Source organism: Phyllostomus discolor, chromosome X, assembly GCF_004126475.2.
Source record: "Phyllostomus discolor isolate MPI-MPIP mPhyDis1 chromosome X, mPhyDis1.pri.v3, whole genome shotgun sequence".
Taxonomy (NCBI): Eukaryota; Metazoa; Chordata; class Mammalia; order Chiroptera; family Phyllostomidae; genus Phyllostomus; species Phyllostomus discolor.
Window position 1 is genome coordinate 21,236,913 of NC_050198.1, and position 16,546 is coordinate 21,253,458.

Below are 16,546 nucleotides of genomic sequence, written 5' to 3' on the forward strand. Positions count from 1 at the left end.
GGTAGCGATTGTGGACCAGGGCAGAACTCGCGGCCCAGAAGCCCAGACAAGGGTCTGAGTCCAGGGGAACGGAACTACCGCCATTGTTTTCTCCCGCCCCCGCTCCCGTTCCCGCCCCGCCCCCACATATAACGTCACAATCTAGCGACTGGGGTGCCCAGCCCTGGTGAGCACCTAAGGCTCCGCCCCCCACCGTAACAAGAGCAACCAGACCGGAAAAAAAAAAAGGAGAGACGGGGGGAAAAAAAAAACAAAAAAAACATGTTTTCAACAGAGCAGATCAGTCCCCCAGGACTCATCCTTTTGAGCGACCAAGAATTAGCCAATCTATCAGATGCGCAGTTCAAAACACTGGTGATCAGAAAGCTCACGGAATTGGTGGATTTTGGACGAAATTTAGATGAAAGAATGCAGATTACCATAAAACAGATGCAGGAAGACACGCGGAGGAGAGCCAATAGTGAAAGGAAGGAATATGAGTCTCAAAACAATACAGTGGACCAGAAGGAAGATAGAATCAACCAAGCAGGAAAGCATGATGAAATAAGAATTCAAAAAATTGAGGAAAAAATTAAGAGCATCCAAGACACCTTTAAACGTTCCAATATCCGAATTATAGGGGTACCAGAATCGGAAGGGGAAAAGCAACAGATTGAGCATGTATTTGAACAAATAATAAAGGAGAACTTCCCCAATCTGGCAAAGGGAATAGTCTTCCAAGAAATCCAAGAAGCTCAGAGAGCCCCAAAGAAGTTGGACCCAAGAAGAAACACACCAAGGCACATCATAATTACATTAGCCAAGGTAAAAACGAAGGAGAGAATCCTAGAAGCAGCAAGAGGTAAGGGGACAGTCACCTACAAAGGAGTTCCCATCAGACTGTCAGCTGATTTCTCAAAAGAGACCTTACAGGCAAGAAGGGGCTGGAAAGAAATATTCCAAGTCATGAAAGACAAGGACCTACATCCCAGATTGCTCTATCCAGCAAAGCTCTCATTTAGAATGGAAGGGCAGATAAAGTGCTTCTCAGATAAGGTCAAGTTAAAGGAGTTCCTCATCACCAAGCCCTTATTTTATGAAATGCTAAAGGGACTTATCTAAGAAAAGAAGATAAAGAAAAGACATGTATAGTAAAAGGACAGCAAACTCACAAATATTAACAACCACACCTAAAGGAAAACCAAAAGAAACTAAGTAAACAATTAGAACAGGAACAGAACCACAGAAATGGAGGGCACATGGAGGGTTAGCAGCAGGGGGGTGGGAGGAGGAGAGAGGGGGAAAAGGTATAGAGAATAAGTAGCATAGAAGGTAGGTTGAAAATAGATAGGGGGAGGGCAAGAATAGTACGGGAAATGTAGAAACTAAAGAACTCATAAGTATGACACATGGACATGAACTAAAGGGGGAAATGTGGGTGGGAGGGGGTACAGGGTGGAGGGGAGAGAAGGGAGGAAATGGGACAACTGTAATAGCATAATCAATAAAATATATTAAAAAAAAAGAAAACATAAACAAAATCGACAAGACTTTAAGCAGGTTCATCAAGAAAAAAAAGAGAGAGGACCCAAATAAACACAATCAGAAATGAAAGAGGAGAGATTACAACTGACACCACAGAAATACAAAGGACTGTAAGAAATTACTATGAAGAACTGTATACCAAGGAAGTTGAAAACCTAGGTGAAATGGACAAATTTCTAGAAAAATATAATCTTCCAAAATTCAATGAAGAAGAAGCAGAAAGCCTGAACAGACCAATAACAGCAGATGAAATTGAAGCAGTAATAAAAAAAAAAAAAAACCCTGACACACAAAAGCCCTGGACCAGATGGTTTCACAGGAGAATTCTACAAAGCATTTAAGGAAGAGCTAACCCCTGTCCTTCACAGACTGTTCCAAAAAATCCAAAATGATGGAAGACTCCCAAACTCTTTTTATGAAGCCAGAATCATCCTAATCCCAAAACCAGATAAAAACACAACAAAGAAAGAAAACTTCAGGCCAATATCATCGATGAATATAGACTCTGAAATCCTCAATAAAATATTGGCAAACTGCATCCAACAGTACATAAAAAGATCATACACCATGACCAAGTGGAATTCATTCCAGGGATGCAAGGATGGTTCGATATTTGCAAATCAGTAAATGTGATACATCACATAAACCAAAACAAAGACAAAAATCACATGAACATATCAATAGATGCAGAAAAGCATTTGATAAGGTACAGCACTCATTTATGATAAAAACACTTAGCAAAGTGCGAATAGAGGGAGCATTCCTTAACATACTGAAGGCCACATAAGAGAGACCTACAGCCAACATCATACTCAATGGGCAAAAACTAAAATCTTTTCCACTAAGATCAGGAACAAGGCAAGGCTGTCCACTTTCACCACTTCTATTCAGTATAGTACTGGAAGTTTTAGCCATAAAGGTCAGACAAGAAAATAAAATAAAAGGCATACAAATCAGAAAGGAGGACACAAAACTGTCATTGCTTGCAGATGACATGATCATGTACATATAAAATCCTATAGCCTCCACAAAAAAACTGCTTGACTCAATAAATGAATTTGGCAAAACAGCAGGATACAAAGTCAATATCCCGAAATCAAAGACATTTTTGTATACCAACAATGAAACAGCAGAAGCAGAAATCAAGAAAAAAATCCCATTTGATATAGCAAAAACAAAAAAAACCTAGGAATAAACCTAACCAAGGAGGTAAATGACCTGTATGCAGAAAACTACACAACACTGAAGAAAGAAATCAAGGAAAACACAAACAAATGGAAACATATACTGTGTTCATGGATCAGAAGAATTAACATCATCAAAATCTCCATACTGCCTAAAGCAATTTACACATTCAGTGCAATACCTATTAAAGTACCAATCGCATATTTCACAGACATAAAATAAACACTTCAAAAATTTATATGGAACCATAAACAACCCCAAATAGCTGCTGCAATTTTGAGAAAGAAGAGCAAAGTAGGAGGGATCATAATACCTGATACTGAACTCTATTACAAGGCCACTGTAATCAAAGCAGCCTGGTACTGGCAATAAAAACAGGCACATGGACCAATAGAACAGAACAGAGAGCCCAGAAATAAACCCAAGTCTCTATGGTCAATTAATATGCAACAAAGGGGGAAGCAACATAAAATGGAGTAAAAATAACCTCTTCTATAAATGGTGTTGGGAAAACTGGACAGCTACATGCAAAAAAATGAAACTCAAGCACCAACTTATACCATACACAAAAATAAATTCAAGGTAGATGAAAGATTTAAATATAAGCTGTGACACCATTAAAGTCCTAGAGGAGAACATAGGCAGGAGAATCTCAGATATTTCACACAGCAACATTTTCACTGATCTGTGCCCTAGAGCAAGGGGCATAAAAGAAAGAATAAACAAATGGGATCTCATCAAAATAAAAAGCTTTGCACAGCTAAAGAAAACAGTATAAACATAAAAAGAGGAACAACTGTATGGGAAAACATATTTGTCAATGATACCTCAGACAAGGGTTTGACCTCCAAGATATATAAAGAACTCAGATGACTCCACTCCAGGAAGACAAACAACCCAATTAAAAAATGGGCAAAGGGCCTGAACAGACACTTCTCTATACAAGACATACGGAAGGCCCAGAGACATATGAAAGGATGCTCAATATTACTAGCCATCAGAGAGATACAAATTAAAACCACAATGAGATACCACTTCACAGTGGTCAGATTAACCATCATAAACAAATCAACAAACAATAAGTTTTGGAGAGGTTGTGGAGAAAAGGGGATCCTAATGCACTGTTGGTGGGATTGCAGACTGGTACAACCACTATGGAAAACAGCATGGATTTTTTTCAGAAAATTAAAAATGTATCTGCTTTTTGACCCAGCAATTCCACTGCTAAGGTTATATCCTAAGAACCCTGAAACACCAATCTGAAAGAACCCATGCACCCCAATGTTCACAGCAGCACAATTTACAATAGCCAAGTGTTGGAAGCAACCTAGGTGCCCATCAGTAAATGAATGGATCAAAAAACTATGGTACATTTACACAAGGGAATTCTATGCAGCAGAAAGAAAGAAGGAGCTCCTACTCTGCAACAGTAAGGATGGGACTGAAGATCATTATGCTAAGTGAAATGAGCCATGTGGTGAAAGACAAATACCATATGATCTCACCTTTAACAGGAACCTAAACAACAAAACAAAGAAACAAGCTAAATATAACCGAAGACACTGAAATAGAGAACTGGCTGACAATCACCAGAGAGGGGAGGGGAGGGAATTTCAGGGAAAAAGGGGAAGAGTTTACAGGAACAAGTATAAAGGACACATGGACAAAAACTAGTGGGGGTGGACATGGGAGGGAGGTGGGGAGAACTGGGCAGGTAGGCTGGGATGGGAGTGAAAGACAGAAAACTGTACTTGAACAACAATTAAAATAAAAAATGTTTAAATATATATATATATATATATATATATATATATATATATAATTTTAAAGAATTAACAGCTTCTTCAGCTTCAGTAGCTGATGGTCAAGTGATGCTAAGCTGTAGTATGATTTAGAAAATAATTCCAAACTAATTGACAGAGAGACTTTTTCAAAGAATTTGTTTTTAGCTTTTAGGTCATATCTGGGTTCAAATCTGAAAACTTTGCCTGATTTTAAGAGGATGAAAGTTGCTAGAAAGTTATTTTGCTAGTAAGGTGGAGAGAAAGAGCTAGCACTGGCCAAAATTGGGAGGCAGGCTCTGTGCTAGATGTTCCCAGTTGCTCTCCATTTCTGGGTTCTCATTCCTCCAGTTAGCATGGTTGACATAAGGATGTCCAAACTTGAAGAAAAATTTTATACATTTATTAGAGTTTATATGAGCCAAACAGAGGATATACCTGGAAACAAGATTCAACAGCCTAAGAAAAATGCTTCCTGGAATGACAGTTTGCAGCTTCTTTGTCACATTTAGAATGAAGGAGGGAACATGTAGAAAATAACTTGCAAGTGAGAGAAAGTAAGGTGGGGATTGGATTACAATGGCAATTGTCAACCTTTGTCATCTTGTGGCACATGTAAATTAATTACTAAAATTTTGTGGCACACCAAAAAAATGTATTTTTTGCCAATCTGACTAAAATAGGTATAATTTTTATTCACTCACACTGGATGGCTATTGTTGTGTTGGCTGCTGTCATTATTTTTATTTGACAGTCTAAAAGAAGAGAGACCAATGCTCTTGACTAAATAGTCAGGTACTGCGTATTTTAAAAATTCTTGTGGCACACTTATGGAAAATGCTGGATTATGGGATAGTTAACAATATTATGTGCTCTCTTGAGGGTGGTTATGTTTCCTGAAGGGTCTGAAAACAAGGTATTGCAAAGGTGTTAATCTAGATGCACAAGAACGATGCACAGGACTTGCTTAAGGCAAAGGTATACCTTTTACTAAAGAAGTTATGTCTGGGGTGTGCCTACCCACCATGACCTGTTCAGTTTATTCTTTATGATCAAATCACTGTGCTTTGATTAGAGTTATTACAGTACCTTTTTGAATCCACAGGACCCTCAAGAACTTTAATAAAGGGAATATTGACATAGATGCAGACAAAATTAAGAGGTATATGAAAGCGTTTTATGTTAAATGTTTTTTAAGGAATCTGCTGGAATCTGCTTCCAGAATTATCATAGAGCACAACACAGACATATCATGATCTTTGGTTTGCTTCTTGTTTGGTTGCTTTGCTAGATTGATATACATCCTGATTCAAAAGTTTATTGTGTAATTTTTGGGATGGAGGAAAAATTGTCTTCCCTCTACCCTTCCAGGTTCTTGGCTCAGACCCCCCTATAATAAAAGACAGATTAACGGGAGAAAAACAAGAGAAATTTAATAACATATATAACTCCTGTGTACTTGGAACAGACCCAGGAAAACTGTGTAACTCTCCAAATGACCTAAACGATCTCCTTAAATACCATCTCCAGCTAAAGACAAAGGAAGATATTTTGGGCAGAGGGAGCCAGTAATGAAAAGTTTCCAGGAAAGGTGCAGTAAATAAGAGTAAAGTTGTTATGCAGATTTAAGTCAATGCCTTCTCTATTGATAAAGGTTTTTAGAGATTTAATCACTCTTTTATTCTAGGTACAGGAGAGAGAGACTCCTTTACAAATGGATTGTTTCCCTTATGAGTGTAAATGTCCCTTACAAAAGGATAACTTCTATTCAGTCTTATCTCTGATGCCTTTTTAAAAAAAATAGTCAGCCTAAAACAATCCTCAAGACAAAGATAAGTATTTTGGGGTAGCTAATTCTACCTGTCTTTGTTTTCAGTTTTCATAATTATAAGTCAGAGAGAGAATATAGATGAGAATAAGTACTCAATGAATAAGTAAACCTGATTTTTAAAATCTTACTGTGAACAAAAAAAATAGTACTGCTCTTATAAAAATTAAAGATAATATACATGTCTTTGGCTGTGTTTGGTTGAGGTTCAATAGAAATCTAAAACAGTATGTTTTATATATTTGAAGAAAGCAAACAAGCAAAGATCCAGCAGAAGGAAAATGATAAATACATAACACAGAACTACATTTTATGTCCTTTTGTTACAGGGTGCAGCCAAGAGGGAAGCCCCAAATAGGGATTGGGAATGGGGTCCAGAACTCAAGATGTCCAGGAAATATTAGGATGTCCTCACCCCTTCCCCCACAGGTGTGAGTTGGGGGAAGGGACATATGGAGCAGGAACATGCAGTGCTGTTTTGTACAGCAACAGTCTTGCAGCTAACCTGTGGCATGGTCATTTAACATATCTATAACCTTTAACTGATTGCATAGATATGTTAAATAGCTGTGGCCATGCTTTGAGCCAGGGGGTTGGAAAGGGACTTCCCACCCAAGGTGTAACTGGGGAGCAGGTCCCCCTGATTACAGCACCTGCATGAGAGCTTGGAGGTAATTGACTCCACACCATGGGGCCACACCTGCCCAGACCCATGATGGCAGCTCAGTAAAGCTGGAAGGATATGGGAGTGCTGGCAAGTGTAAATGATTATAGGAGGAGTCAGAAATGGGGGCACAGAGGAAGATTGGTGTGGGAATTTAAACCAAGATGCAGCAGCCATTGGAGAGAGAGAACCATATGACTGTGGCAATAGAAAGAGGACCACCACACAGCTGTGGCAGTGCAGAGAGTACATGTGGCTGTGGCAATAGAGGAGAGATCCACAGGGTTTCACTGGAGTGCAGACCCCCACAGCTTTGGTAAAAGAGGACCACTCAGCTTTGGGGTGCTCCCTTTGGCCACATGGCCTGGGAAGCAGGAGAGACTTTGGCTGGAAGAAGGGTGAAAGAACTCTTGCCAGTAGGCCATGAGAAGGTACCACATGGCTTTGGATTAATTGGAGATCCTGCCTGGACAGCGACACAGCTGACGGTGTCAAGAGCCTGAATCACAGAAGTTTGCTTGTTTTCCTGAGATACCATACCCCAAAGTAGGGCAGGGGGAAAAGGAAGCACTGTAGGTGTCTGTGGGTATCCAAAAGGACTTTGATATTTTAATGAAGACATTAGATCACAACTTTAAGTCTGTATAGCTTTAAATGAACATTTCCTTTCCTTTTCACAAATCTCTGGCATTGAGAGAGGTCTTTCCTAAGGCGGCAGAAAATCAAACTTAGTGGGGAGCCCTTTCAGTACAGTATATTGTCCTCACTCCCTTTGGCCCCTTTTTCTGTAACAGTTTTATCTATTTGTATCCTACAAATTTAATAATACTAATTCAATGAATAAAAAGAGGACAGAAAAGGAATTGGAATTTCAGAAACAAAAATAATATATTCTGAAAAACAATAAAATAAATTATCAAGGAAAACATCATCATAAAACATTACATGGTTTCTTTTCTACTTAGTTGTAAGAGAAGAGGGTGTTAGGCCACAGTTGCTCAAGAAACCAGATGCAGCGAGCTAAGGAGCAGGGTTTGTTAGTGGGAATAAGAGGGAAAGTAGAGCCAACCTAGGGAGGTTGGGACTTGCAGGGTGGGGGGGAGAGTGGAAAAAGTGGGGCCAACCGAGGGAGGTTGGGGAGCCAACCAAGGGAGGTTAAGACTCACTGGATTGTTCTTAGGGCAGGGTTTTTAAGTGCAAAAACCCGCGAAGGGTAACTGGTTGGGGTTTCAGACTCTGAATGGCTAGAGCTGATTGGTGGGTGCTATTTCTGCTGACCATTGTTCTTGATACATCTTGTCAGGCTCAAGTTAAAGCTGCATCCTTTTATTCGGGATAGGCTGACCCCAGACCCCAGTCTTAGCCGGGCATCTGTCTGTCCTGGGTAGGGTCGGCAGGCAGTTTCCCAGGGAGGCATTTTCCCAGGCTACAGTTTCCCATGGTACAGTTTTCCTGCCTGGTGATTTTCCATTCCTGCTAGGCCTACCTAGGTGTGTCAGAGGGTATATTGATATTTGCTTTAGATGATAGAAGGAAAATAAAGTTTAAATTTTGGGAGTGAAAATGCTTGCTTATTCTTCAGCTAACAGGATATTTTTGTGAAATAACAAAAATTCAACTGAGCAAATTTAAAGATAGAACTGAATTTTGTGTAATGATTCATGAACTAGGCTGCATTGCATCTGGCAATAGAGAGAAACTCCATGGAGCTGCCAAAAAGGAAATACTTTTTTTTAAGACAGAGAGAGAGAGAGAGAGAGAGAGTGGAACAAATGGAATTATTAGCAAAGAATTAATTGTTTAAGGCAAGGTTTGGTCAGTCAGTTGGTCTTAAGGGGGCCAAAAGGGGTCTACGGTCACCCCCTAGTGCTGAAAGGAAATTGTGCATTGACTGATCATTTAAAGATCACATTCCCGGGAAAAGGTGAAGCTGCAATGAGGTTAGGTATTAAGTCTCGGTGGGATTTAACACAAGTCATTTCTTTTTGGGCCTTTTTTCTCTCTCTTTTTGTAACATTTGTAAGAGCAAGAGAGAGTAAGCAAAGCCAGAGAGTATGTACAGGTATAGATATATAAAAAGATATTTAGATAAATCTATAAATTGGTAGAGATGTATATGATGTGATTTATAATAAGAAATATATATTTGATCTTTGTCCCCATTTATGGCACAGAGCTCCTAAAATCTTTGTAATTTCCTAGGGGGTTAGAACAACAAAAGTGTCTTTTGTTACGTCAATGAAGTAAATTTTGTTAAGCACCTAAGGATGGGGGTTAGTTGCCTGGAGAACCAATTTTGCATTAGAGTGTTGGAACTTTCAGTCTGTGTACTTAACTCCTGGGATGGAGGTGGGGAGATTGGAATTTGAATCAATCACCAATGGGTAATGATTTAATCATTATGCCTATTTAATGAAGCTACCACAACAATCCAAAAGGACAAGTTTCAAAGAGCTTCCAGGTTGGTGAACATGCACAGACCTGTGAGAGTGTCACACCCAGAGTGGACATGAAAGCTTTGAGTCCTTGCCCCATACCTTACCCTGTGCATCTCTTCCATCTGGTTGTTCCTGAGTTATATGAGTCATATCCTTTTATAATAAACCAGTGATCTATTAAGAGAAATGTTTCTCTGAGTTCTATGATCTGCTCTAGCAAATTAATTGAACTCAAGTAGGGTGTTGTTAGAACCTCAGATCTATAGCAGTTTGCTCAGTAGTAGAGGTGACAACCTGGACTTGCTACTGGTATCTGAAGTGGAGTAGGGGGGTAGTCTTGTAGAACTGAACTCTTAACCTGTGGGATGTGACCTACCACCAGGTTGATAGTGTCAGAATTCAGTTGAACTGTAAGACACCTAACTGGTGTCTGAAGAATTGCATGTTAGTATAGGGGAATCTCCCATATCTCCCCACATTGGAACTGGTGACCAGAATACTCTTACCTTGGTAGATGCATGCCTTGATTTCATATCTATATATATAGTCTTCTGAATAACAATGGCCTTTTTGCAAAAGATGAACATTCTTTATAATAAATCAATTAATTTTGTTTATAATCCATTTTTCATGTGAAAATGGAATATATATCACAGTAACCAAAGAGAGACTAGGGCTAAGCATTCATTCAAGTTCAAGTTATGAACTCTGAATTTATGTGAATTCTTTGAAGCCTACGTCCCAACTCATTTGAAAGTATTCATCTTTGCATAAGTATTCACTCTTGTTTGTGCTTTATATTCCCAATATGTTGGATAAAATAGAAAAGAAGAAAATTGGGTAGAATATGTTGTCAATATTTTGTCATATAATTTATCCAGGAATAGATTATTGGACTGAAACAGATTTCCTGTGTGTTTCTAAGCAACTCCTTTGTTAACTGTCCCCACCTATCAGCATAAATCAAACTATCAAGCTGAATTTGGGGCATAAGATGAGATTTATCAGTGTTATTTTGTTTTTGTTTTTGTCAATTCTACATCTAAATATATGGTACCCTTGGACATATCAATGACTTTTTTGTGTGTGTGAAAAGGGTAGGGAAGTCTATTCAAAGGCACAGAGTCCTTTCGAGTAGTGATGAATGAATTTTTCAGAGTCTATAAGAAATCATACTTCAAGGCTATGCAAAATTATTGAAATGTCACCCCCATTTTCCAAGAGGCATAATCACGAGATGAATGCCAATTAAATTCAAATTCCAAATGCAATGTCATAGAACCTATTTAGAAATCTCTCATTTATTAGACTGATTTTTTTGCTTGTTCTGATTTTTTTGTTTCAATATATGATAGTGTCAATAGCTGAATGAGTTTAACTGTGATAATAATTCATTTACTTTTCTGGCCCAAATCATTGTTGATGACTGACATTAACTGTATTCTCTGTGCCAGTGGGCCGGTTTTGTAACTCGTGATACCTGTTCTGTATTATTCCTTTTGCAAGTTTTCATCGAATATGACTTCAGTTAAAAGGAAAAAAAAGTGATTTGCTGTTTATCTTAACAAATGTTTGCTAAAAAGATGGGGGACATTTTGTTAATGTTTGAGGTGTTGGTGACTTGCCCAAAACCACATAGTCATTCCATGTGAGAACCTGTGTTCTCTCATGGGTCTGGCTACTTCTAAAGCCTATTCTCACTGCTATTTCCAACTGCCAAACTTTACTATCTTATTATCTTAGCTCTCTCTTCCCTCACTCTGCTTAGCTATGGTTTCTGTACAGAAAAGTCATGAGAGGTTTTCATAAAATATATCTTCAAGATACATTGCTTTTGTGTTTCCTCTCTTTAAAGTTGCTTGACATCTTTAATCATTTATCTTTTCTCCCAATTTATCTCAGATATATAATGCCAACCTCAGTTTGCTCTACTGATAAAGGAGAAAGGGATATGGTTATTGAATTTTTTTAAATATCAAAAAGTTAAAAATAAATGCATTTTATTGCAACTATACTTTTAATACTAAAATGATACCACAATGGTGCCATAACTACCTTAATGTCAACAGCCAGAAAAATTGAAAGTTGTCATTTCTTTCAAGTGGGACTCTGATCTCCTTGTCAGCCTACCTTGATCTAATCAGTCTTTGTCTGTTGGGTTAGAGGAGTAGAGGAGACATTTGGGAGAATCAATAGGTGTTACAGAGTATTCTGCAAAAGAACTGACACTTGGTGCCTCATTCACTGAAGGGTGAAAAGTTGACCATGGGGCCAATGGAGGATTGCAAGATGTGGTCTAAATTAGATCCAAACACCTTCTAATCCTTTAGAATACTATTAACCAGGCTAGTGCTGAGTAAATCTTTATTGAATACCTACTGAGGGGAGGCTCTGGGTGAGCAGTGGATTGACAATATTAGTCCCTTTCCTTTGAAGATCTAATGATGAATCTTGTAATGAAAACTCGTTCCTTTGTACCCAGGGCTCACATAACTGAGCTTGAAATACTACCCAGCAAAGAAAGCAAATGGAGAGGCAAGTGTGGCAAATCTATGTTAGGAAAAAAGTCGCTAATATGAGGGGAAAATAAAAATGACCAATATAGCACTCCTGGATAGTTTTCCCTGAGCATGGGGTATTTCCTCCATCCCCTATTTGTACTTCTAAAGTTCTGTATTTCTTAAACAAGAAATCACCTGTTGTCCCACCCCAAACCTACTGGATCATAATCTTTGTGAAATGGACCTAAGAAGCTCCAGTAATAACAGGGACCCCTGAGTAATTTTATTGGGGAGTTTAGGAAACATGGCTATAGCTAGTGTCTAAAACTCCACACCATTTGAGGTTATCCCTGTATTTGAGCAGCAGATCTCAAACATTCATTTGCACAAAAGGACCTAATTCTGCAGTATGTGAGCTTAATCTATTTAGTTTGACAAATCTTCTCAAAGGTTAGGAAATATTCACACTAAGAATGTTAATGTCCCTAACCCACCCTCATAGAGTTTAAGTGAGCGGGCCTGCCATGGAGCCAGCCCATTTATCTTTGTTTTGACTAGTATGTTAAGGGATTCTGATGGAGGAAATCTTTGGAAGGCACTTGAGAAATATTGGTTCAATTAGCATTTATTCCTCTTGAAAATAAACACATTTTACTCATACTTTGGAATCAAGGAAGGATTTAAAAATTGGGTTTAATTTCAGATTATAAATACATTAGACTATAAACTCTGAGAGGACAGGAGTTTGTTTGGGGGGGGGTGTTTTCCCCCTCTTTTGTTCAGTGATGTGTGCCCAGCACTTAGCAGAGTGGCTTTTACATAGTAGACACAAACAATTTGTTGACCTTTTAACCAAATAATAAAAATAATGTTTTAGGCTTTAATAAAGAATAAAAAGTGCTTATTTGAGCAAAGGAGGGAGTGCAGTCTGGGGCATAGATGCAGGGAGCAAGCTAAACTGTGCTCCAGAGGGGACAAAGAAAGGCAGGGTTTATAAAGGGCACAACCAAACCGGCCATTCTCATTTTGGTCCTCTCTATCAATGAAGGAATTGGCTAAGTCTGCAGGGATTGGTGAACCCCACCCTGAAAATGGAGGAGGCTGGTTTTTGAAACGGATTGGCTCTTTTCAAGGTGAAGGATGCAGATGGTCTGCTCACTATGATGAGGAGGAGGAAGTCAAGCCCATGCATGTTCATGCAGCAATCGTTGATCCAGAATATTGGTGGATGGCTTTGAGCTGACTTTAGGAACAGGTCAGAAAATTAACATGAGTTCCAAGATCTGAAACGAGAGGTGCATAAGTTCCACTTCCTCAGTGGCCTCCCAACTGTCTTCCAAGTGCGTCTCTTCATGTTGTTTATTCCATTTTATTTTTTCTATGATCAACTTAATGAGTGAACTCAAGGTATAAAGACCTCATGTCTTTTACTCTTGCTCCTCCATTTTAATGGCTTATCATAACCAGAAGGAATGTGCAAATGAATTTGCAAACAGAGAGCAGGGTGGTAGCGACAGGACTGGAGAGGAAAACTCTAAAATGCATGAGAACTTCAGCAGGGAGAAGAAAGAGTGAATAAAGAAAAGCCAGGGGGCATTGAACATCCCCTGGGAGGAATATGGGCCTTGGACTCATGCCAAGAGTGGTTGCGCGCATGCGCGTCGTAGAGTTTTGAAGAGGGCCTTCCTCGGGTCGGAAGCTGGGGCTCATTGCAAGCATGTAGCGGATTGCTTGTATGTAGTGCGCATGGCCAGACACTGCGCATGGCCTCATCGTGCGTCCCCACGCTGTGCAACCAAGGGCGCCGCTAGTACGTCCTAACTTTCGGCAGCCACTGCTGCCATCTTGCTGGTGTGGAAGCACATCTGCTGAGTGTGCGTGTGGGAGTTGGAGGCGGGAGAGAGGAGTCAGGAGCTGGGAGTCGGAGCTGGAGCGAGGAGTTCGAGCCTGGAGTCGGAGCCGGGAGACAGGAGTCCGAGCTGTGAGTCGGGAGCCATAGCTGGGAGTAGGAGTCGGGAGAAGAGTCGGGAGTCGGAGCTGGGAGTTGGGAGTTGGGAGCCGGAGCCAGGTGCTGGAGCCGGAGCCAAGTGCTGGAGCCGGAGCCAGAAGCCAGAGCCGGGAGTCGGAGCCAGGAGCTGGAGCCAGGTACCGGAACCAGGAACCGGAGCCGGACCCGGGAGACGGAAGTCGGAGCTGTGAGTTGGGAGCCAGAGCTGGGAGTCAGAGTTGGGAGCAGAGTCAGGAGTTGGGAGTTGGAGTTGGGAGTCGGAGTTGGGAGTTGGAGTTGGGAGTCAGAGCTCGAAGCTGGTGGTGGGAGCTGGAGCCGGGACCTGGGAGCTGGGAGTCGGGAACCGAAGAGTGCTGACTTCGCAGGGACCATCGCCATGGCTTCAGCCTCGCTGCGGGTGGCAGTAGTGTGCTCCAGCAACCAAAATCGGAGCATGGAAGCCCACCATCTCCTCAAGAGGAAGGGATTCGCTGTCCGGTCCTTTGGAACAGGGACTCATGTGAGGCTTCCAGGACCATCAGCTGACCAGCCCAATGTTTATGATTTCAATACCACTTATGATGAAATGTACAGAGATCTTGTTAAGAAAGACAAAGAGCTCTATACAAAGAATGGCATTTTGCGTATGTTGGAAAGAAATAAGGAGATCAAGCCAAGGCCTGAAAGGTTCCAGAACTGCAGAGATGTATTCGACCTGATCCTCACTTGCGAAGAGCAAGTTTACGACCAGGTGGTGGAAGAACTGAATTCCAGAAAGCGTGTGACCTTCCAGCTGGTGCACGTGGTTAACCTGAATATCAGAGATAACTTCAAAGAGGCCAGCCTGGGGGCATTCCTGTTCTCTGAGTTCTGCCAGTGCTTTCAGCTCTTGGATGACGTGAACAAGGAGATCGGGGAAGTGCTCCTGGAATTCGAGGAGAATAGTGGCCAGACCTTCCTGCATACCGTCTGCTTCTACTGACGGGCCACTGCTGTCTCCTGAAGCCGTATTCTTGAACTTTGTGTTGTAAATACGTTTTCCTTCCTGATACTTGTGTTTACTCTGAGAGCTTCTATTGGTAGACAGTAGCAGAACCCAAATAAACCTTTCAGATGAGATGAGAAGATACATGTAAAACTAAATTAGTAGCAATCAAACATTTTTAGCAAAGTTTTTATCCCATTTTTACTTATGAGTGGGATATTGTTTATGAAGTTGTTTTTCCTTAATCAAAAAAGAAATAAACGGTTTATAAGTACATTTCCCCACAGTATGTCTGTGTCTTTCATTGTGCATTGCTCCCCTCCCCCTTACCTGGCTGGAATGTACAAATCCTTGAATAAAGCAACAGAGCTGTATCTATTAGGAAAGAACCTGCAATTGTCCAATAAACAGGTGCTGTTGGGGGAAAAAAGCCACAAGGGATAGGACCCACAGAGCTATCTAGGTGACTGAAGGTTTGGACATGTGCTATTGGCCCCAGAGGCTAGGGTTGCCCACTGTGACGAGAGATGACACTGTTAGTGCTGCAACATGGGAATCCAGAGGGTGAGGTATGGAGCAGTGGGAAGAAATACTGGAACTGAAATTGTAACTGTCCCCTTCATTATTTTCTGAGCTTTCCCTATGTGTGTTGAGTTGTATAATCTCACTTGGTGTCAACAGGTGGGTGGAGCGGTGGCATCAAATGACTTGGATTTACTACTCTACCTCAGCTCTTTTCAGCCTTGCATGCATTTGTGTCCCTTTGTTCAGCGCCTGAGTGTTCACTTGCTGTTATGTTGGGGAAAGAGAAACACTGAGTGTTAGTTACCTCACAGCTGAGAAGAGACCAGCCTGTACTGTGCACCTCTTATGCCTCCTCCAGTGCCTCCTGCCAGCAAAGAATGACTGCAAGGGGTTAGAATTGTCCCCTGCAGAGACAGGTCAGTTACTGCCTTAGTTGTGGATGTGAGAATGTTAGGGAGGCAGTACAGTGGTTTCTCCCAGCTATTTCTGGATCTGGGATGATATTCTTTAGGAGATGCATATTTTTCAGGGCTGCAGATATTGAGGTTTTAACAAAGATTTGGATCTAACAAATGAAATTCATAGCAGTATGTGTGGTGTGTGTTGTAATCACAGGAGGTAGGTTTTTCCTTAATTATTAAATACCAAGTGAAAGATGAGGGGTAAAATAATGCAGTGGGATATAGTTAATGAATCATGTTCATGTAGCTCTATTCTGGTGCTTTCTGAATGTATTGGTGTTAAGAAAAATTTCACAGGTGTTGTCATTATGGATTTTCCACAACAGGGACTAGGATTACACTTGAAATATATAGGATACCAGAAAATCCCCCTTTGTTCTACACAGGTCCGCACTGTGTGTGTGGCTCTCCAGGGCATAAACACTTACGTCAAAGATTAGTACAGTATTTCTTTTTCCTTTTCTCTTTTCTTTTTCTTTTTCTTTTTCTTTTTCTTTTTCTTTTTCTTCTCTCTCTCTCTCTTTTTAACCTATGACAAGTGTTTTGAGGAAACTAGCTTTGTTGGTGACCCAGAAAACACAGGTAGCTCTACTTTTCTGAAAACAGTGTAGCCCAATGTCTTTTCATTTCAATAGCTACCTTGGAGAAACTGCTTACTGTAGAAAAA

At 40.5% G+C, this 16,546-nt stretch overlaps 1 protein-coding gene across 1 annotated transcript; it reads left to right on the top strand.

Moving 5' to 3' along the window:
- The first annotated feature begins 14,305 nt into the window (after positions 1 to 14,305).
- Positions 14,306 to 14,890, top strand: LOC114505404 (RNA polymerase II subunit A C-terminal domain phosphatase SSU72-like). The gene has a single exon (XM_036016488.1). It carries the CDS (start codon positions 14,306 to 14,308, stop codon positions 14,888 to 14,890), a length of 585 nt encoding a protein of 194 aa, XP_035872381.1.
- The last annotated feature ends 1,656 nt before the right edge of the window (positions 14,891 to 16,546 follow it).

Bases quoted from the DNA above. Each gene is read 5' to 3' on its own strand.
- LOC114505404 (XM_036016488.1), top strand. From the start codon at position 14,306: ATGGCTTCAGCCTCGCTGCGGGTGGCAGTAGTGTGCTCCAGCAACCAA.